General features: G+C 50.5%; 7 protein-coding genes across 9 annotated transcripts; 4 read left to right on the top strand and 3 right to left on the bottom strand.

Annotated features, from left to right (window-relative positions):
• Positions 1-1,702: 1,702 nt before the first annotated feature.
• LOC120901628 (mitochondrial uncoupling protein 2-like) lies at positions 1,703-8,256 on the top strand. Of its 3 annotated transcripts, none has more exons than XM_040309716.1 (4): positions 1,703-2,230; positions 4,041-4,241; positions 6,766-7,039; positions 7,135-8,256. In XM_040309716.1, exons 2-4 carry the CDS (start codon positions 4,101-4,103, stop codon positions 7,722-7,724), a joined length of 1,005 nt encoding a protein of 334 aa, XP_040165650.1. In that variant the 5' UTR covers positions 1,703-2,230; positions 4,041-4,100; the 3' UTR covers positions 7,725-8,256. The 3 variants fall into 3 exon arrangements, with proteins under 3 accessions (XP_040165650.1, XP_040165651.1, XP_040165649.1); XM_040309717.1 differs by lacking the exon at positions 1,703-2,230 and adding an exon at positions 3,148-3,264; XM_040309715.1 differs by lacking the exon at positions 1,703-2,230 and adding an exon at positions 3,190-3,383.
• Positions 8,257-8,326: 70 nt separating this feature from the next.
• On the bottom strand, positions 8,327-10,639 carry LOC120901625 (recQ-mediated genome instability protein 1-like). The gene is made up of 3 exons (XM_040309712.1): positions 10,171-10,639; positions 9,987-10,089; positions 8,327-9,918 (listed from the first exon to the last, which is right to left on the bottom strand). The coding sequence occupies exons 1-3, from the start codon at positions 10,457-10,459 to the stop codon at positions 8,379-8,381; spliced, it is 1,932 nt and encodes a 643-aa protein (XP_040165646.1). The 5' UTR covers positions 10,460-10,639; the 3' UTR covers positions 8,327-8,378.
• Positions 10,640-10,869: 230 nt separating this feature from the next.
• On the top strand, positions 10,870-12,448 carry LOC120901627 (zinc finger protein 664-like). Its single transcript, XM_040309714.1, has 3 exons — positions 10,870-11,072; positions 11,157-12,043; positions 12,113-12,448. The coding sequence occupies exons 1-3, from the start codon at positions 10,959-10,961 to the stop codon at positions 12,276-12,278; spliced, it is 1,167 nt and encodes a 388-aa protein (XP_040165648.1). The 5' UTR covers positions 10,870-10,958; the 3' UTR covers positions 12,279-12,448.
• A 195-nt stretch (positions 12,449-12,643) lies between these two features.
• On the top strand, positions 12,644-13,402 carry LOC120901629 (UPF0545 protein C22orf39 homolog). The gene is made up of 2 exons (XM_040309718.1): positions 12,644-12,794; positions 12,866-13,402. The coding sequence occupies exons 1-2, from the start codon at positions 12,714-12,716 to the stop codon at positions 13,262-13,264; spliced, it is 480 nt and encodes a 159-aa protein (XP_040165652.1). The 5' UTR covers positions 12,644-12,713; the 3' UTR covers positions 13,265-13,402.
• LOC120901626 (zinc finger protein 2 homolog) lies at positions 13,356-14,979 on the bottom strand. Its single transcript, XM_040309713.1, has 3 exons — positions 14,723-14,979; positions 13,759-14,624; positions 13,356-13,696 (listed from the first exon to the last, which is right to left on the bottom strand). Exons 1-3 carry the CDS (start codon positions 14,849-14,851, stop codon positions 13,486-13,488), a joined length of 1,206 nt encoding a protein of 401 aa, XP_040165647.1. The 5' UTR covers positions 14,852-14,979; the 3' UTR covers positions 13,356-13,485.
• Positions 14,980-15,246: 267 nt separating this feature from the next.
• LOC120900794 (ATP-dependent DNA helicase Q1-like) lies at positions 15,247-17,610 on the top strand. Its single transcript, XM_040308261.1, has 3 exons — positions 15,247-16,051; positions 16,129-16,828; positions 16,902-17,610. Exons 1-3 carry the CDS (start codon positions 15,403-15,405, stop codon positions 17,563-17,565), a joined length of 2,013 nt encoding a protein of 670 aa, XP_040164195.1. The 5' UTR covers positions 15,247-15,402; the 3' UTR covers positions 17,566-17,610.
• Positions 17,559-18,853, bottom strand: LOC120900796. Its single transcript, XM_040308263.1, has 2 exons — positions 17,917-18,853; positions 17,559-17,823 (listed from the first exon to the last, which is right to left on the bottom strand). The coding sequence occupies exons 1-2, from the start codon at positions 18,710-18,712 to the stop codon at positions 17,639-17,641; spliced, it is 981 nt and encodes a 326-aa protein (XP_040164197.1). The 5' UTR covers positions 18,713-18,853; the 3' UTR covers positions 17,559-17,638.
• Between the last annotated feature and the right edge of the window lie 860 nt (positions 18,854-19,713).

Below are 19,713 nucleotides of genomic sequence, written 5' to 3'. Positions count from 1 at the left end.
CTCCCATTTTGCAGCTCAAAACAACGAAGTGTGGAGCGTATGCTACACAGCATTTAAAAAACAAACAGACACACACCCCTTAGTAATACAGTTCATCATCGGTTTTGAATAAATTTGACCTTCGCAATAAAATTTGGCGGAATATCTTTCCGCCTGTTCGCGGGTCAGTGCGATCACTCGATCATTGCACATGATACTCTTCTCAGTAACACATCGCGCGCATAGCGCACCAACATCGCTTAAATTAGTGACCGATCACGCACTCCCACAATGGACGAGCCCACCAGCCGACCCCGGCTGGTGGCGTGATTGTTTTCAAAGTCATCGTCTGGCTTGTGCGGCTGTTGCCTAGCCCGGCGTATACATGTTGATGCCGAAAAAGTGCCAGTGAGAATTTGGATCACATGAAAGCCAACCCCCCCCCCTCTGATTGTGGGGCTGATCCTGATTGGTTCGTTCACGCGCCCAGATGGGGACACACCTTTTTCCATCCGCCTTTTGCCTTGCCCGCGGGAGTCGTTGCGTTTAAGCGTGCCGCGATAAGGCGTGCGCTTTGCTCTCTGTGGTGCGCAGCGCAAAATCATAATCGAAGCAAGCCGCTTCTTTCTTCCCCCTCGTTTTAATGGCTCAACGCCGGTTTATGGGGTCAGCTTGTACGGAGGAGCATATGCAAACAAAAACAACCTATCAACGCGTGTCATCAAACGACACGGCACACACACACAAACTCTCTTGAGATGACCGTTTGAGGATTTAATTGTTTCCTTTTTTTTTTGGTAATCAAATGGTGATTTCACTTGTTTACTCATTTACTCACCGCTCGGTCAGGGGAGCGACTTTGTTTTTTAACGATCGAAGACGACGTGATGCTAGATACGGATCACACAATAAGACAAGATAACATTATCCTGCGGAAGGTTACGCCAAAAAGTTACGCCGTCACGCACCAAAGTCAACTTCAGCGTGGCACTAATTTCGCATCAATTTAAGTGCGCACAATCTTGCGTACGAAGTTCGTGCGTGTGTCGGCATCGATGTTGCCAAAAACGCAGAAAAAATCGCGCGATCCTAAGGGTTCCGCATCATAACGATGGGAATAATATTTGATCAACCGGTTAGTGTGTGCCGAGATGTCGTCTTTCGACCCGGTTCGTTCCATCATAAACACGTTCGTTAGCGTCCAGCGTGTACTTTAGCCGAACCCGTGGCGAATCGCGGTTGCCAGGCGCGAGTTCCTTTCCCGTTTTGTTTTGTTCCCGCGCGCAGGTGTGTTACCGATCGATGGATGAGTCAGTTTTAGCAAAAGCCCCCCCCCCCCCCACCACATTGCTACATTAATTATCACACTGTCAAATTTTCCAATTTTCCTCAACGGTTGTTGTCCGCAACGTTAGAGACCAAGAAGGTGCAAGAGCGCAAAATGAGTTCATGCGCGTATTTCACACGCCTTACAGTGTGCGCGCTTGGCTCTTATCGATTCCATTATTCCCTCGATAGCAACAGATGACATCTCGTCCTACTGATCTGTGTACCATCGTCCCCCTTCTACCTCTATCTTTTCCCACCACTGCTCGATTTATGCCGACCCATTACAAAGCAACGCGGTCGGAGGACCCGAACCCGAACCGAGCGCGCAACGAGGCCGCCGCCGCCACCGCGCGCGCGATGCGTCGTTTCCCGCCATTCTGTACACATTCGCGGGTCGGTCGTGTGTGATGGGAGGCCGCGGCCGATCGCGCGAGCCTATTTATATGACACCGTTGCGCGCTCGAGCCTTACTGTGCCGTTTTGGAAGCTCCAGCAAAGACGAGCTATGGTGCCGTGGTGCCTTTCAACCCAGTGACGACTACTACTTCCGGTCTCGGATAGTGCTGTGGTAGAGCGTTGAGTGCAGTGGCAGATAGTGTGAGAGAGATCACCGGCAAAGCGAGCAGTGAAGGGGAAAACGGAGTGAACAGAGGGAGAGAAGAAAAAAAGAACACAAAACACCGGAAGTGAGAACACACAGGAGGTGATCGAGCTTTAAAGTGCACTGTTTTTTCTGAACTATCGATCAGCAAGTGTTAACAAAAAGTTATTGCTGAGCTAACATTTCATCTTTGGAACAAAAGTGGGCTAAGTTTGAGTGCGCGACAGTGGCTTAAGTTTACAAATTTCAAAACTAAAGCTCACAACAACCTACCGGAGGACGACAACAGGCCGACCGACCAACAGAGACGGTGACCGTTGTGTAAGTGTGCACGAAAACTCGTTAACAGCGCGTTTCATAAGTTAGGAGGGTTTGGTGTGCAAAGTGTAACGACGTTTTAGAAAGGTGCTGAAAAGGTTAAGCAAAACCCCCGCCTGCCCGGGAAGGACACTGGTTGGAGCTGTATGTAAAAGTGTGGTTTTGGACGTTTTCTAAGAGTTAGTTCAAACAAAATTGCAAAGAAATAGTCCCTAGGGTGTAACAGGGATTCAGATATTTCAAAATTTTACATGAGTTACACGGAAACTTTACAAAAAAGACAAAAAATCGTTTTCTTTCGATTCTATTTTCTGTTTTCGATGTGTATAGCTGTCCTAGAAAGTGATATATAAATGTATCCACTATTTTTTATCAGATTGATGGTGTCCTGGTGCATTGTTATCGTTTTGTAGGGTTTTGCGGGACAGTTTCCTATGTAAACGGCATGTTTTCGCCAATCGCGAGATGTTTTTCAACATCAATCACACATAAAATAAGAGACAGCTGTTGAAAAACTTCTCGCCAGTGATGAATAATGATGTTCGCAATGAAAACTCTCTAGGACAGCACTCTAAGCGTCCTTTAATATTATATGACGTTACATTTAGGATGACTTTTCTTGTATTTTAATTAAAACTAATTAAAATCTAAATGAATATTTCTGTTCAACTCCAAGATTGTTCAAAATTACTCACTATTGCTAGCATTGTTCCATTTCTTGAGAAGAAACGATTAAAGTTCATATTAGCCTATTTGTAATTCATATTGTAACAGAAATCCCACAAAAATATCAAAGAAATAAAAAAAAATGAATGGAAACCCTGCCCTATAGGGCAATAAATATTCCGATATTTTTGATGGACATTGTCCCACACTGCTAGATAACGTTACCGCGGAGAAGGCCAAAGCTATAGATTAATGATCATAAACGATTGCCTGTGGGGTCGTCTTCTTGAAGGGCTCCATGATAAGCGAGAGATTCACCACACGAACGAAGCTCACCTTCGCACAGCCCAGCAGCGTCCATAGTGATTTGTGTAAGGACCCTCGAGACGAGGTCGTTGAAGTGACAATACTAGCCAAAACTAACAGAAACTAGAAAGTGAATCGTCTCATTTACATCCGGTTCAGTCTCGATCGCTAAACTGGATCCTTGGTAAGGGATAATGCAGGGTTCATCTCGCTCTTATGCTACCAATTTCAAGTGTGGTGTTAAGAACTTCCCCGCCCATTCAGCTAACGACTTCAGTCGCCGCTCGAAAGGTAGATCTGATGGCGTATCGGCAATGGGACGCTTGAGACGTACAATATAAAAAAAGAAGGCACCAACTCACGCCTGCCTGGGGAGATATTCGATTGACCGTTGTGTGTAAATCGCTGGACGAGCCCCCGCCAGGCAACAACAATCGAGATTCGCGGCACCGGTTTTTATCAGCTGACACCCGTACGAATGGAGCGGAATGAGCGGGCATCAATTGACGATGGCGTAGGCACGACGGTATCCCCTCCTCTTTGGAAGAGCGGTTTTACGACGTCGATGCCTACTACTACCACTGCTCTTATGCCCTGTGTTGCCTTGACGCGAACTCTTGCGCCGTTTTGTTGTGTGTTGTCAAGGCTATTTTTGTTTTCGTAGGCACTGCGTGGAGCGCAAAAAGCTGCCGAGCATGAAGAGACGACGCAAAGAGATGGCGAGGGACAAATACAATAATTGCTTATGATCGAACACATAAACACACCACCGAAAAAAAAACAAACGAAAATGGTGCTAATCATGCGTATTTATATTTTACGGCTCCATTCTCTATTTTAGGACACATTCTGCTAAGAGTAAACAGAAGCTTCACAACAGTGCGAAAACAGACGATCAAAAATGAGCTTTCAACGACGCACCTCGGAAAAGACGACCGAGCTGACGGCATCGGTGCCGGTCAAGCTGCTGACAGCCGGTTCGGCTGCCTGCTTTGCCGACTTCATTACCTTCCCGCTGGACACGGCCAAAGTGCGACTACAGGTAAGCAGATAGCAAGGATACAGAGCCCTATCGTAGAACGGAGCTGTTTTGCTTCCTATTTGCCTCTCCGTTCGAAAACGAAATCGAAATGAGTGCACGAGTGAGCCGTGGCCGATGGCTCCCGTCCAACCCATCTCCTCGGGCCAGCGATGCGGATGATTGCCCCCAGAGTCCGTCAACATACAGACACACGATCGTGCGCCCTTCCACCGTGCTTCCGCCGAGACGCCGCTCGTGGACGGTTTCGCGGTTCAACGAGCACGCACACCGAGACCGCTCGAGAGACAGTGCTGTTGGTGCCCTCGAGCTGTGTCGGCGGCCTGCACAAACCGGTGGTGTCGGGTACAAAGTTCAGGCTGACCACGAACCACGCATCTGTACTGCTCGCAGTAGTAGCAGTAGCAGCAACAGCAACAGCATCAGCTCCGGTATAGGAAGTAGGGCAACCCTTTTGCCGGTGGACGTAGGACTTTGAACAGGTCGCGGATACGCGTTGATGCGATTGTCCTTCACCGAGCTGAGTCTCACGCGCGCGCGCTCTCTCTCTAACGGGTTATGCAACGCAAAGGGACAGGTTGAAGACGAAGAGCTGGTTGTTTGTTTTGGTTTTCTTCGGGCGTTCAGTTTGGTAAACAAAATGTAATAATTCTGTCTGGTTTAAACCGATTTTTTGTTAAGTTGACTTGGTAAACTAGGAACTAAATAGCTCAACGATTATTGCGCTTTGTACAATCGCACACCCTTTTCCGATGGTGGTTGATTCAGTGGGAAACGGTTTATTATCGTTGGACACAACACTGCCGCCGCTCGGGAAAGAGCAGAACTTTCCATTGGAATTCATTATGATGATGATTGTCGGTCAGGCAATGCAGGCAAGAGTGCATCATACGCATTCAAGGTTGGGTCGCGTGTGAGTGTCTTTTGTGATCAAATGCAACAAACCCCGGATGAGGTTTTGCTATAATTTTGCACTATTTGTTACTGAATAGAAACAAAACAATTGTATGAAGCAGGGTTCTTGTGTGCATTTTCTCATGTTACTGACTTGCTATCTTTCTGTGAGCAGTTAAATTGACCCGTTTGTGGAGCAACGCAATTTCAAGATCTTTTTCTCACATTTATTTGTTCTCGAACTGAACGCGAGACCATGCAGATTTTAACAGTAATGCTGAAAACATAATCGAACCTATACTGGTACTTAAACTGATTATAAACCATACCGTTCCTGGGACTGATCCCGAATATCGGTCAACGAACTGATCGTGATTGAATACTGATCCTGGACCTGGTCCTAAACCAATTGGGTCTTGGATTTTTTCTTGACACCACACCGGTATTGGAACGGAATCATATCCTATACCGTTCCTAGAACTGATTCCAAACGTATATAATTCTTGGACTTGATCCCGAATGCATACCGTTCCTGGAACTAGTCCTTACCCCATTTTTTTCGGATTTTGGATTTTGGATCTAATCCTGACACCATACAGGACCTGGAACGAATCCCATTCTCATTTCGTTTCTGGAATTCTTCCCGAACCTATACGAGACCTGGGACTGATCTTGACCCCGTACCAACAATGGCCCTATACCGATTTGGGGAAAGATCATATTGGTTCTGGAACTATTCCTGGCATCGTACAGGTTGTGAAACGAATCCTCAGGCATACCAGTTCTGAATTTGATCCCAAACCCATTCCGGATCTGGAACTAATCCTGAACCAATACCGTACTTGGAACTAATCCTGGACCAACATCGGTCCTGGAACAGGTTCTGGTCAATGCTGGTTATATTACCGTGTCGTATTTTATTTTGATCCAAAAACGACACCTATATCTGTCTATGCCATGGCACGGATCGCAAACCTATCCCGTTGTAGGAACCTACTTTGGTCCGATTCCAACCTGAATTTGCTGTACCAAAGGTTCGAAATTGCTCATGCTTTTATACACATACCGGAATCGTCACACCTACTTTTGGCCCTTTCCGGCCTGAACTTGCTGCATCATTCGTTTGAACCCATGATGGGAAACGTGTCCTGTCACTATCTGCACAGTCACCATTTAAGTCCAAAAAGGAACTAAAAGTAACTAGTTATTTTACCAAGAGTACCCAGCACTAGTAACTAGGTGCAAGTAATTGGTGTTCGAAGTGTATTTTACAGTTAAAAATAATTTAAATTATAAATTATCTAGATACTCTAGTTTTGTATGACAGTAATTATATCCAGTTACATTGCATAACACAGAAAAGAAAGAAAAGAGCAAATAGAATGCCTCCAAGAACCCCTGCAGCGTGCTTTTCCATGCACACCTGTTGTTACTCATTCATTCGTCAATTCAGAACGCATTAATAAGTAAAATTTCTGCAATTGCAGTACCCACACAACGCTCGATCAATTTCCCCCCTGAGCATTACACTTACACTCGATCAATGTCCGCCTATGATCACTTCCGCCAGTGCGCCTTTATGTATGTAGAATGATTGAATTTATATTTTTTTTCCTCTCCTTCCCACTTATAGATTCAAGGCGAACAGCCAGTTAGAACCGTCGCCCTGGCTCCGGCCACCATCAACACATCCGCCTCGCTCAAGCTCAACCCAACGGCCGTGCCGGCGACGCAGCACGTGCAGTACCGGGGTCTGGTCGGTACGATCACCACGATCACGCGACAGGAAGGCTTCCGGACGCTGTACAACGGCCTGTCGGCCGGTTTGCAGCGCCAGCTGTGCTTCTGCTCCATCCGGCTGGGCCTGTACGATACCGTGAAAACGTTCTACGGTTCCCTGCTTAAAGGTAGGGTGCCCAATACGCTCGCCTATTTCTCCTTTTATAGAGTGTTTACTAACTATTCTCTTTATTTTTTCCCTCCGCTCCCTCCGATTGCGCAGAAAACGAAGCTGGACTTCAGATCGGAACTCGAGTCCTGGCCGGCCTAACGACGGGCGGCGCCGCGGTAATGATCGCCCAACCCACCGACGTGGTGAAGGTGCGATTCCAGGCGGCCACCCGCTCATCCACCGGGCGTCGGTACGCTTCCACGCTCGAAGCCTACCGGACGATACACCGGGAGGAGGGCGTACGAGGGCTGTGGCGAGGCGCCATGCCCAACGTCGGCCGCAATGCGATCGTCAACGTGGCCGAGATCGTGTGCTACGATGTGGTGAAGGACTGCCTGCTGCTGTACGCCCACATGCCCAACGACATACGGTGCCACTTTTCGGCGGCAGTCGTTGCCGGACTGGCGGCCACGATCGTCGCCTCACCGGTCGATGTGGTGAAGACGCGCTACATGAACTCGCCCCGCGGCCAGTACCGGGGTGCGATCGACTGTGCCATCCGGATGGGGGCGAAGGAGGGCGTGGCCGCCTTCTACAAGGGCTTCGTGCCGTCGTTCGCCCGGCTCGTCTCGTGGAACGTGGTGATGTGGATTAGCTACGAGCAGCTGAAGCTGGTCATCTTCAATCGAAACCAAAGCTAGAGGACGATACCATACTGGTGCTAGGACGCCATTGACAACTCTTCCCGAAACCCTTGCTTGAAGCTCTCACCGTGGCTTACCCGTGTCCTCACACGTTCCCGGAGTGTATCTAGAGCTAACGAAGTGTGTTTGTAGCTATATGCCTCTTTTTTCGCGGGGATTTTTCGTTTTTTCTTCAAAACATGGATCAATATTTATACTTTTATAACGCGGTATGACTGCGACAGTGTGTGACCGAGTCAGCAAAAAAGAGCCAGCCAAGGTAGGAAGGGACGCGGAAAACCCGGACCACGATCCGCACCTTCATCCGGGACGGGTTGGGGGCGTTTACGTTACCACAGCAGCAGCGACCAGTGTCGGATTGGTGCAACAATTTTCCCAAACTTGAGCGTGTACGCTTTCTTTTACGTATGTGATAATCAGTATGTTTGTGTATGTGTATGTGTGCGAATGAAAATTGTTACTGTCGTGTCTTTTAATTGTAAAAAAAAACAACAACAAAACCTGAATAAACTTTTATCTAAGAAGAATCTATCATTCTTACCTTAAACATCCGTCAATCATTTTTTTTCGTTCGGGAAAAATATCGTCGATTTTGGATCTTTCCTGTTTTTGTTCAATGAATTTGCATTTGCCTTCCGTTTCTATTGCGATCTATAACAATTTTCTCAACTGGCTACAGTTCTCCTTGATGATCTTCTCCAGCAGGATCGCTCCGCGCTCTTCGCTCATTTCGTACGTTTCCATCACCACCGGCTGTAGGGACTGGCCGCCCGACTGTGCCGAGTCCGGCTCCGGCTCGTAAACCACCCGCCAGAAGCACTTGATGTCCTGCAGCAGCTCCTTCAGCTCGCTCAGTATCCTGTCCAGCAGCTTCATCACGCCGTCGCGATCGGTTTTGCGCAGCCGCATCAGCTCCGCCGCGTCGTGGCGCGTCATGCGGCTGATGACGCGGTCGTGTAGCCGGACCGGCAACCGTACGGCCGACTGGTCCGTCAGCTCCACGCTAAGGTTCCACTGCTCCCTGCGGATGCGGGGCTGCTCGGTGACGGCCTCCACTTCGCAGTACACCACGAAGGAAGCGCCCGAGCGGCGCTGATCCTCCGGCAGGGCCATTAGCTGATCGATCGTCGCCAGGCTGGTACCATCGATACGGTGCGGGTAGCTGGGCGAGACGATACTGAGCGTGGTTGGCCGTTCGTTTAGCTCGAGCGCGTCCATCCCGTCCATACTGTCTTCGAACAGGTCTGAGGTGGTGAATTGGTTGAACTTCTTGCTGGTCGTGGGCGCCGGTTCGGGGCTTTTACTTTTGCTGGACGCGGCTGGCTGTGGCAGTGTCTCCATTTCCCCTTGCTCTTGTCGATACTCATCCGAGGGTCTGGATTTTTTAGCCCTCGGAGGCGCTACCTCATCGTACTGCTCGTCCAACCGATCGAAGCCCCTCAGCTCGCTCTGAATTTGATCCTCGAGCGCGTTCATCACATCGATATCGTCCTCAATCAAGCCCTCGTACGTCGGTTCCGGGCGACGTACGGGCGCTGGCGCCACCTTACGGGCTATGGGCGACGATTGCGACTGTTTCGTGGACGATACCTGGTGGTGCATTATTTCCGGCTCCCGCGGCACATCCACCAGCTGCACGGCTAACGCGTCCATATCGTCGTCGTCCATCAGTGTACTAACGGTCGGCACCTGTTCCGGTTTCGGTTGCGTCGACTCGATCACATCCAGATCGATGCCCATCAGCAGCGAATCGTCCACATCATCCTCCACGATGGCGGGAGATTTCCTTTGATGTGCCCGTTGATTTGGCCCCAGATGGTGGTTGCTGCCGCCGCCCGCCTTCCGGTCCATCGGGATCGATTGTATTGCGCTGTAGTTGGCGCGATGCCTAGCCTCCGACACGTCCGGCTCTTCGTAGTCCAGCTTGGGGGTCGGGTTGGCCGGTTTGTTAAGCGCGCGCAGCAGCACATTCTCGTACGCGTTCGTTATCAGCAGCACATCGACCTCACCGCCGAGCACGCGTACGTTGCGCGGCTCGAGAAAGATGACCTGATTGATGCAGCGCAACGGACCGGTCAGGAGCAGCTTCAGGCCGGGCGTTAGCTTGGTGTTTAGGCAGCGGATGGGACTGTGTTCCATCGCTACTACCGTTTGTTTGCCATCGGTCAGTTCGAGTTTAAGCATTCTTCGTCTGAAATGAAGGAAACGGTTGAGCGTTTTAAGCTGATCATTTGCAAAAGGATCGCAACCGGTGCATACTTCTTTACGTTCGGTGCTTGGCTTTTCCTCATCTGCACCTCGTCGTCCGCTTCGTCCAACTTTTTGTCGTACAGCGCTCTCCACTGGTCGTACGCCGGTTCAGCTAGCAAATGCGTTCAACAAGAAAAGCGTTAAATTGCTTACGTACAGATAATCCAAACTACCTTCAGCGCGCTCTACCCACAAATGTCCATCAAGTACTGCATCTGAACCGGAAACGAGCCGCTCATCGTGTGCTGTTCGTCCTTCTGGGCCAGTCCCGGCGGCAGCACCCCGGTACCGATCTCCTTCAAATCCGCCAGCAACCACTGGCTAAATGCGAACTGAAACACGCCCTCGTTGGAAATGGTGGGATTTTCCTGCACACAGAACGACACACACTCGGACAGCCAGTTGTCCAGCACCTTGATGTGGTACTCCCGCAGCAGCCGCATTTTCGTCATTTGTACGCGATTGTTTTCATGCTGTATCATTTTGCCGTTTTTCGTTCCGGTCGCATCCGGATCCGGACACTTTATATTCTTAGCGGTGAAGGTGAGTGAAAAGTGATTTAAAAACGACTAGAATCGGTGCCGAATGCTCCCGTGCGCGGAACGTTGGTACCGTTGCGAGCGGTTTGTTTACGTTTCCTTTGAGCTGTCAAACAAAAAGGGCGCGCTTGTTTTGCTGTAATTTTGTTCTTTTTTGCTAGGGACTTGTGTTTTGCTTAAAATTCACTATTTTTAAGATAATTCGATGCAGCAACAATTGAGCAATAAATAAATCTTTTTCATACAATACCTTTAAATATGTTTGGAGAAATCCATTTTACACACATACAAAAAACTATGAGCGCCAAATAAGCCCGTTCTACTGTATCCCGAACTGTCAGTAGCATCTTCGGGCAACCATACAAACAACAACAAAGCACACATCGCGAAGAGACGCGCTAGTTCACAAATTTACTTTCCGATTCGTTGATGTGGTATAAAAATGACGAATCTAGCTGTTTGCCGACTGTGTTTAACAGATCGAGACCCAACTTTTTTCGAGTTGAAGCAGGACAGTGATCTAATCGATACAATCTTCAATGTATTATCGTTCGAGGTAAGCAACAAACCTCTTGGAACAGTCCCCTGGAGTCTGGCTCGGAAAGATGAATAAAAATGCCGTTGATCGTCCCTTTTGCAGCCCCTGCCGCATTCAATCGACACCATTGTGCTGTGCCCAGATTGCCAGCTCTTTCTGACGCAGGTTGAGCAGTTTCGTGAAGGTTGCATCCATAACGATGAAATATTCCGGGAAAGATTGCAGAGCGAAGAGTCGATGACCACCGTGTACGTGAATGAGGATAACGTCGATGGCCTGCGGGTGGTTATCATAGAAGAGGACGAAGCTCAGCAGCTCGGACTCATCGATGAGGCCGGGTTGGAGAAGGAAGTGGTGCAGCAAGCGTGGCCGGATGAAAAGCAAGAGGTAAAGGAGGACGTAGCTCCGTCCCTCCCGGAAGAGAAGAACGAAAGCGTGCGACAAACCCGGCAAAGAAAAGTGAAACAAGTGGCACCGAAGCAGGAGCCACCGAAAAAGCCCCAAAACAAACCCGAATTGGTGGTTAAACAGGAAGACAGTCCCGCGCCGACGGTGGCACCCACCAAGCCCAAGCGAAAGTTTGTGGCGGCCACCTCCAACCGCTACCTGCCGTGCGTGCGGTGCGGAAAGATGTTACGGCGCAGCAACATGGTCAAGCATCTGGAAACGCACGATCCGAAACCGCCGCAGCTGTTCTGCTCGTACTGCGGGAAGCAGTACCGTGATCCGAACCTGCTCAAGGTGCACATCAACAGCCACCACACGTTCGAGCGGAAGTACGAGTGCGAGGAGTGCGGGAAGGTGTACTATCGGCCGAACTCGCTCCGAGAGCACATCCTCGCGAACCATTCGAAGGAGCTGCGGTACGAATGCAAGCATTGCGGGATGAAGTTTAGCAACTTCTCGAAACGGACCTACCATTACGCTACGGCGCACTCGGAGGCGAGACCGTACAGCTGCCAGTACTGCGACAAAGCGTTCAAGCTTAGGTAAGCGGTGGGAAGTGCTGCTTTCTGAGGGTTTGTTTGGTACCTTTTTTGTTCCTTTCTAAATTGCAGGAGCGACTGGACGCTGCACGTGCGAACGCATACGGGCGAGAAGCCATTTTCGTGCGACATATGCGGGAAACGGTTCAACAAAAGCTACAACGTTACCATCCACAAGAAATCGCACCGAAACGAAGAAGCGCGGAAAGCGTTGAAGGAAGCGAAAGCACAAGCATAGATTATATGGTTTACTTTTTGGTTTAGTTAATCCGTCGATCAGTTTTGCGCTTTGGGTCACTCATTTGTATTAAGATATTTTTTCAAGACGCAACATTTTGCAAAGGTCAATAAAGTTAAACAAAACTAACATAATAGTTGTAACCAAGTATGAAGCTGTAATACATGATTTTTGGTTCATATTTAACATCTTACTTTTATTTGCCACCGAAGAAAAGCGATCTGTGGCCTCAATCCTCAATCTGCCAACTGATTTTGCGTTCAAAAAGCTGCCCGTTCCTCTCAGCCTTTTAACCTCAATCCTACACCGTAAACCAACTAGCGATGTGCGTGAATGTAGCCCTGGTTTTTGTCCAACAACTGTCAAAGGACATAAACAAAATTGATTGCAACGGGGTTTCCAGCCCACACTGCCGCAGCTGAACAACAAATAACCATGTCCACAATATACGAAGCGGCCACAACAATTAAACCAAAAACACCCGACGAAGAGGAAGTGCTGAAAAACCTTTGGTCGGTAAGTGTACTCGCGCGGTTTACTTTCGTTCTGCATTTAATCCAATTTTGGCTCACCGACATTCCGTCCAGATCCGGCCGTGTTACTTATATAATGAAGAGTACGAGGACTGCACCAGCGTTAAGGCCCGGTTCCACCAGTACTTCATACACGGCGAATCGATCGACTGCAACCAGTGGAAGCGCGATTTCGACAACTGCGTGCGGTTCGAGAAGAACGCAACGGACACGAAAAGCGCGCTGGAGCTAATACGCAGCGAACAGAAGCGGCGCGAAGAGCGGATGCGCGCCCACTACGGCAACAACGTGTGGACGAAGCGGACGGCACCGCCGCAGGATTGGGCCAAACCACTGCCGGAGCACATGCAGAAGGAGTACGAAGGGTCGTTCCTCGCGTCGAAAGCCAAAGAGCTGCGGGAAGGACCGCAAACGCCCGAGGTGGAGAGCAGCTCGTCGTGCGCTATAATGTGACAAGATGGCGTCTGTTACATCCAGCGAGCGAATGTTTAAATAGCATTTTTTAAATCACTTTTTTCAGTTGCAATAACCCCAAAATCCGTCATTTACATCGTGTGTGAATAAAGTTATGTTTAATAAGATTAAAAATGATGTAAATATGGGATGATGAACTAAAAGCTAACACAAAAAAACGGTCGCGTAATATCGTCACAGTGCACTGTTTGCCGCGCCGACTATATTGCCGTATGTTCCGGTTTTACCTCGCCTTGAGGTAGCATCGCTGTTTCCGCAGCCAGCAGCGTCGACTGTTCCGGCGGCGGCAGATTGCGGTGCGACTTTTTGTGTATCACCACGTTGTAGCTTTTGTTGAACGCTTTACCACAGATGTCACACTTGAACGGCTTTTCGCCCGTGTGCTTGCGAATGTGCAGCGTGAGATCGCCCCTGGAGGAGAAAGCAAGGAAAGGAAATGATGCACTAAGCGATTGAAAGCATGGCCAACTTACTTAAATTTAAACGCCCAATCACAGTAGGTACAGGCGAACGGTTTCGCCGTGGTGTGCTCCTTCTTGAAATGGTGCCACCGCTGGGCCCAGCTCACGAACGCCATCCCGCAGTCGGAGCAGTCGTACCGCTTGACCGTGCTGTGCTTCACCCGCTTGTGGTCCTTCAGCGAGGTCGGCCGTAGATACACCTTGCCGCAGATGTCGCACGGATACTTCTTCTCCTGCGTGTGGTTGCTGTTGATGTGTAACTGCATCCGGCGCGGATCCTTGAACGCTTTGCCGCAGTACGAGCAGAACACCTTCGGCCGGTCCGGATCGTGCGTCAGCTGGTGCTGGTTGATGTTGTTCCGGGCGATCATTTTGCCGCATTGGGCGCATGGCAGCTTGTTGTTTGATTTATCGGCCGCCGCTGCCGCCTTTTTCGTGCGCGTCGGATTCCGCTTCCGCCTGTCGGTGCCTTTCTTTCGCACCGTCAACGGCTCACTGTCGGAGGAGGAGTCCTGCTTGGATAGGGCTGCTTCCGACGGTTTGTACCCATCCGTCTCCTCCTCCTCTTCCTCCTGCACCTCCTCACCCTCCATGTCATCGTCATTTTGTTCGATCATTTCCAGCAGACACTCCTCAATGATGGGCTTTTCCGCTGCCCCATTGAAGGCTGTCTCCTTTAGCGATTCCTCCTCGACCGCTTCCGGATGGATCACGTCCACCGGCATGAAGAGGGGCTCTTCCGCCTCCGGCGCCGTGCTGAACTTGCGCCGGAAAATGTCATCGTTGATGATGCACCGTTCCCGGAAGTCGTAGCACTTGTGCAGCAGCTCGTTGCACTCCGAGCACAGGTAGTACGGAACGCTTTCGTCCACGATGGCCTACAAAACAAAATTGCACCGGGGTGTGAAAGAATGCGCCTGACCCTCGATCCTTCCGTAGTTCCGTTCCACTTCTAGGAGCACCGAATAACGCCTACCTCGATGGTGGTCGTTTCCCGTATGATGTTTACTATTTCACCGTCCTCGTTCAGGCAAACCATCGAGTCCGGACCATTGTCCAGCTCTTCCCGCAGGCAAAGGCGACAGATGCGATCGACACAGCTCATCTTAGCATAGTAACTGTGGGTTGGGGACACTTTTTTATTCTCGTCAGCCAAGTTGTTATTGGATTCGGACCCCAGCAGAGGAGAAAAAAAATAATTTACATTCTTTTGCAAAGTTTGACAACGCAATGTTTACCATTTTTTCTACGATGACGTTTGACAGTTGGAATGCTGTTTTTTTTGCAAAAACCCCGAAATGAGTTTGTTTTTAATTGAAATATTACTTCAACCAATTATTATGGTTTTTATTACATTCATATTTAATCTTATGTTCTAATTTAAATATAATTTTACAATTTTTTAGCTCAAACGAAAAAAATGTGTTTAAACCTGAGGGCTAATTTCACGCACCACAACGTTATCTGTCAAAAAACTGTCAACAAACGTAAACACACACACACACTCGGCATCGTTCCCGGCACGCGCCTTATCCTAGTCAGGACGGTGAGCACGTTCTAGTGGCAAAAGTATGCGTAAAACGGTGCAATTTGTTAAGTAAAAAAGTATTCTCCTCGAGGCAACCGTGGCACACGTGTTGTGAGAGGACTCCCACGATGGAGGAACGGTTAAGCTCGCTGAATGACGAAGAGCTGAGCACACATGAGCAGCAGATAAAGGAAAAGCTCAGTGTGATCGAGGACAAACTGGCCCGGCTGCGGTCGCAAAAGTCCCACCTGGTGCAGCTGTGCGAAACGATCCAGCAGGTGCGGAAGCAGCGCAAATCGGCCCAACAGTCCGATGGCGACTGGGAGCGGGAAAATTTTCCCTGGTCGACCAAGGCGCGGGACCTGCTCGCGCTCGTATTTTCCATCAAGGACTACCGGCCGAAGCAGCTCGCCACGATAAACGCACTGATGGCCGGGAACGATGTGCTGCTGCTCGCACCGACCGGTGGAGGGAAGAGCCTGTGCTTCCAGCTGCCGGCCCTGCTGAGCACAGGCCTGACGGTCGTAATCTCCCCGCTCATCTCGCTGATGGAGGACCAGGTGTGGTCGCTGGAGCGGTTGAAGGTGCGGGCACAGCTGCTGTGCAGCACCACCAGCAAGGAGGCGGTCACCCGGATACACAAAGAGCTGAGCGACAAGCGACCGCCAACCACGAAGCTGCTGTACGTGACGCCGGAGCGGCTGGCGAAGAGCAAGCGGTTCATGACGGCACTGCAAAAGTGCTACAACCATGGCAACCTGGATCGATTTGCGATCGGTAATGCGGTGGCGCAACAAGAAACCCCATTTCTCGTCCTTCAAATGTGTCTCAATTTTCTTCCTTCTCCTTTGTAGACGAAGTACACTGCTGCTCCCAGTGGGGCCACGACTTCCGGCCGGACTACAAGTTTCTCAACGTGCTCAAGGGCATGTTCCCGAAGGCGCCCCTGCTCGGCGTGACGGCCACCGCCACCACCAAGGTGATCAGCGACGTGCAGACGATGCTGAACATTCCCGACGCGCTGTTGTTCGTCGCGTCGTTCAACCGGCCGAACCTCTACTACCACGTGCTGCCGAAGCCGGCCAGCAAGCAGGAGCAGTACGATCTGCTTGCCAACCTGCTGCTGACCCGGTTCCGCAAGCAAACGGGCATCATCTACACCTACTCGACGAAGGACGCGATGGACATTAGCAGCGAGATGGTGGCGCGCGGCCTGAAAACGGCACCGTACCACGCGAACCTCGAGCCGGCCGACCGCACCAAGATACACCAGCTCTGGCACGACGAGGACTTGCAGGCGGTCGTGGCGACGGTCGCGTTCGGCATGGGCATCGACAAGGGCAACGTGCGGTTCGTGATACACCACACGATGAGCAAAAGCATGGAGAACTTTTACCAGGAGAGTGGGCGCGCCGGACGGGACGGGGCCCGATCGGACTGCATACTGCTGTACCACTTCTCGGACGTGTTTCGCATCACGACTATGACGTTCTCCGAGCGCACCGGGCTGAAGAATGCGTACGCGATGGTGGAGTACTGCATCACCACGAGCGAGTAAGTGTTTTGCGGGGATCGTTTGCTAGGTGAAGAGGTACTAACCGATGGCACGCCATTGCTCACTTCCCAGATGCCGACGGAAGCTCATTTCGGCCTACTTTTCCGAGGTTTGGGGCGCCGAAGACTGTAACGCAATGTGCGACCGGTGCGCCAACAGGGATCTGGTGTGGCCCCAGAAGGAGATTGCCTCGTACGTGGAGCAGCTGCACCGGATCGTGGACAAGTGCGAGCTGGAGCAGACGAACCTTACCGGGCTGAAGCTGGTGGACGCCTGGATGCAGAAGGGACCGACGCACGTGCGGCTAAGCGAACCGGCCCCGCTGATCGATCGAACCGTAGCGGAGCAGATCGTCGCCTACCTGATCGTGCACAACTATCTGAAGGAATCGTTCGTGTTTACACCGTACGCGACGCACAGCTACATCAAGAAGGGTTCGGCGAGGGTTGCGAACAGCACGCTGAAGATCCGCGTCGGCAAGCTGTTTCCGCTCGCGGCGAACAGTGGACCGGCGACCGCGTCGACCAGCAGTGCGGGAAGGAAACGAACGACCAGCGAAACGTCCACGCAAACGAACGGGGTGTCAAAGAGCGCTGGTAAACGGGTCCGGGCAGAGTCAGAGAGCTCCGAGGATGAGACGAGCTCGACGTCTTCCTCCACGAGCCCTCAAAAAAGCGACGAAGACGTGGTCGTCGTGCAGGAGGTGGAAGTGATTGACCTCGAGGATGGAGAGTAGGATGTTTTTTTTTTTATTACAAATATAAGGCTAATTTAACATAAAGCTTAAGCATGAGAGACAATTTCCGTCATTACATCGCTAGGTAGGGTGGTTTGAAGTTGAGCGCATTTCGGTACCGACCCGAGCTGCGCATGGCCATCTGGCGGTGTCGTCGCATCGCTTCGGTAATTTCCTGCGGCGTGATCGGTTTCACGCCGTCCAGCCCGCGGCCTTGCGAAACTTCCGGGCAGGCGTGCAGCATGTTGTACGATTTGCCTGTCAACACCGTCAATGCGGGACACAATTAATCATCATGCTCTTTCCCCTCCCACCCCTCCCCCCCTCCAGCCCAACTGGCATACAACTTACCGGAAGGGGTAACCCGGCTGTACGGATCCACCGTCCGGTTGGCCGTGTTGAGCCGCGTCAGGATGCAAAAGTCCACCAGCACGGCGATCGTTTCGTGCGCCAGGTACGCCAACGTGAGCAGGCAGCTCTGCGTAATGTTCACATCCTCCGGTATGTTTAACCACTGGCGCATCCGGCTCTTCATCACCTCCGTGTTCCGGTGCATGAAGGAGGTGCGGCGGGCCGCTATGTACTCCTCGTACTGCCGCCCGGTGAGGATCTGCGAGATCCGGTCCGCCCGGAACAGCCGGCGCGCCTTTTCCTCGTCATACTTTTCGGGCGCCTCGCGATCCGAATCGTCGTCGGACGTTTCCGAGCTCGGGCCAAGGTTCAGGTGCGGATAGCGACCACCGCACAGATCCTTTAGCCGCTTCTTCATCAGCGCCATGTCGCGGAAGTACTTCTGCAGGCGCGCCACGCGCACCTGATTTTTGCGCATAATGTACTCAAAGTCGCGCCGGGACAGGGTCGGTGAGTTCGGGCGTGACATGGCGTGATCGATCGCTTCCTGCATGATGCCGCGCAGCTGCTGCAGCACTATCTTCTCGACCAGCAGGACCGACTCGCGGAGCGGCTTCTCGCAATCGCCGTACCCGCGCATGATTTGTGAGATTTCGTTGAAAAAGATGGACCTGTAGTCGGTACCGTCGGCGGATGGGCCCGCGCCCGTCGGCGGTGTGCCCGGGTTCGGATGGATCGCAACGTTGATCGTGGGGCGGGCGTATTTTTTCGCGGTAATATCGCGCAGATTCGCCATCGTGCAGCCGGGGAGGGGATTTTGGTGTGTGTTAGCCGTGCTTGGAATTAGTTTTGTTTACAGCGCTGAGGTTTGACGGTGTGCTGTTCGGTGTCCATCAGCTTTGGCAGTCGTGGGATATTTGTTAAATTTTACTAAAATATTTTTGTCAAATTTATCATTAAAAAACTGTTGTTTTCTTTCGGAGCGATAGTGCCATTAAAATTTATCAAATAACATGCTTATGAAGATTTATAGGAAAATAATATTCCTAGGTTTTCTCCACTGTTGTATGCAACAGATAAAAAGGTTGCGTGAAATAAGCCCTTATCCATATTTCCACGAAGATTTCGACAAGAACGTTAACCCTGTCACTGGCAACCAAAAAAACATCATATATCAGGCAGTGTGGCCAGATTTATTGGCGGTTTTCGTTAGGAGCGTCAACATTTTATTAGATATTAATTTTTTTAAAACTCTATAGCTTCATTGTTTTACTCAATAGATGGCGTATTACAACTCATCATTATATTGCTGTCCTTTGCTTGCAATTTCGAAAAGTTTCATCTAATCATGACCTATCCCAAGTGCCACAAATCCACTTGTTGTGTCCGCACAAATGAGACGTAGATGGTTGTACGGCACAAACAGAATATGTGATTTATTCTACTCTTTGGTATGGTAATAAATAAACACGTATATAAATAAAACGCACACACACACACGCAATGCGGGGAGAGGACGACTGGTCCTGCTCGCGCCGCGATCCTCACTGAGGACGTCACAGGATGACAGCCGTGCTGTCAACAGTGAGCCCTCAGGATGAGGCAGCGGTCTGTCCACAACACCACTACACGACCACTAAACGGGTTTTAAACGACACAAGCTCTCAATCTAAACGGAATATAGAAAGGCTTCGTTTAGCAGACTGTAAAAGACTCATGCATTCTGAAAATAGCAAAAAGCTGTTCTTGGTCATCTGTTGGTGGGATACCCACCCAACCACTAGTGGAGCTTCATCG

This window comes from Anopheles arabiensis, chromosome 3 (assembly GCF_016920715.1).
Source record: "Anopheles arabiensis isolate DONGOLA chromosome 3, AaraD3, whole genome shotgun sequence".
Lineage (NCBI taxonomy): Eukaryota > Metazoa > Arthropoda > Insecta > Diptera > Culicidae > Anopheles > Anopheles arabiensis.
Note: the sequence above shows the minus strand (reverse complement) of the source record. Positions and strands in the feature narration are given on the sequence as shown.

Excerpts from the sequence above, each read along its gene's own strand:
- LOC120901628 (XM_040309716.1), top strand. The coding sequence starts at position 4,101 with ATGAGCTTTCAACGACGCACCTCGGAAAAGACGACCGAGCTGACGGCA. Across the intron at positions 4,242-6,765 it reads CGGCCAAAGTGCGACTACAG|ATTCAAGGCGAACAGCCAGT; the intron begins GTAAGCAGATAG and ends TCCCACTTATAG. Across the intron at positions 7,040-7,134 it reads CTACGGTTCCCTGCTTAAAG|AAAACGAAGCTGGACTTCAG; the intron begins GTAGGGTGCCCA and ends CCGATTGCGCAG.
- LOC120901625 (XM_040309712.1), bottom strand. The coding sequence starts at position 10,459 with ATGATACAGCATGAAAACAATCGCGTACAAATGACGAAAATGCGGCTG. Across the intron at positions 10,090-10,170 it reads GCAGTACTTGATGGACATTT|CTGAACCGGCGTACGACCAG; the intron begins GTGGGTAGAGCG and ends CGCATTTGCTAG. Across the intron at positions 9,919-9,986 it reads CAAGCACCGAACGTAAAGAA|ACGAAGAATGCTTAAACTCG; the intron begins GTATGCACCGGT and ends CCTTCATTTCAG.
- LOC120901627 (XM_040309714.1), top strand. The coding sequence starts at position 10,959 with ATGACGAATCTAGCTGTTTGCCGACTGTGTTTAACAGATCGAGACCCA. Across the intron at positions 11,073-11,156 it reads TCAATGTATTATCGTTCGAG|CCCCTGCCGCATTCAATCGA; the intron begins GTAAGCAACAAA and ends TCCCTTTTGCAG. Across the intron at positions 12,044-12,112 it reads GACAAAGCGTTCAAGCTTAG|GAGCGACTGGACGCTGCACG; the intron begins GTAAGCGGTGGG and ends TCTAAATTGCAG.
- LOC120901629 (XM_040309718.1), top strand. The coding sequence starts at position 12,714 with ATGTCCACAATATACGAAGCGGCCACAACAATTAAACCAAAAACACCC. Across the intron at positions 12,795-12,865 it reads TGCTGAAAAACCTTTGGTCG|ATCCGGCCGTGTTACTTATA; the intron begins GTAAGTGTACTC and ends CATTCCGTCCAG.
- LOC120901626 (XM_040309713.1), bottom strand. The coding sequence starts at position 14,851 with ATGAGCTGTGTCGATCGCATCTGTCGCCTTTGCCTGCGGGAAGAGCTG. Across the intron at positions 14,625-14,722 it reads GGGAAACGACCACCATCGAG|GCCATCGTGGACGAAAGCGT; the intron begins GTAGGCGTTATT and ends TTTGTTTTGTAG. Across the intron at positions 13,697-13,758 it reads GATTGGGCGTTTAAATTTAA|GGGCGATCTCACGCTGCACA; the intron begins GTAAGTTGGCCA and ends TTTCTCCTCCAG.
- LOC120900794 (XM_040308261.1), top strand. The coding sequence starts at position 15,403 with ATGGAGGAACGGTTAAGCTCGCTGAATGACGAAGAGCTGAGCACACAT. Across the intron at positions 16,052-16,128 it reads CCTGGATCGATTTGCGATCG|ACGAAGTACACTGCTGCTCC; the intron begins GTAATGCGGTGG and ends TCTCCTTTGTAG. Across the intron at positions 16,829-16,901 it reads TACTGCATCACCACGAGCGA|ATGCCGACGGAAGCTCATTT; the intron begins GTAAGTGTTTTG and ends CTCACTTCCCAG.
- LOC120900796 (XM_040308263.1), bottom strand. The coding sequence starts at position 18,712 with ATGGCGAATCTGCGCGATATTACCGCGAAAAAATACGCCCGCCCCACG. Across the intron at positions 17,824-17,916 it reads CAGCCGGGTTACCCCTTCCG|GCAAATCGTACAACATGCTG; the intron begins GTAAGTTGTATG and ends CGGTGTTGACAG.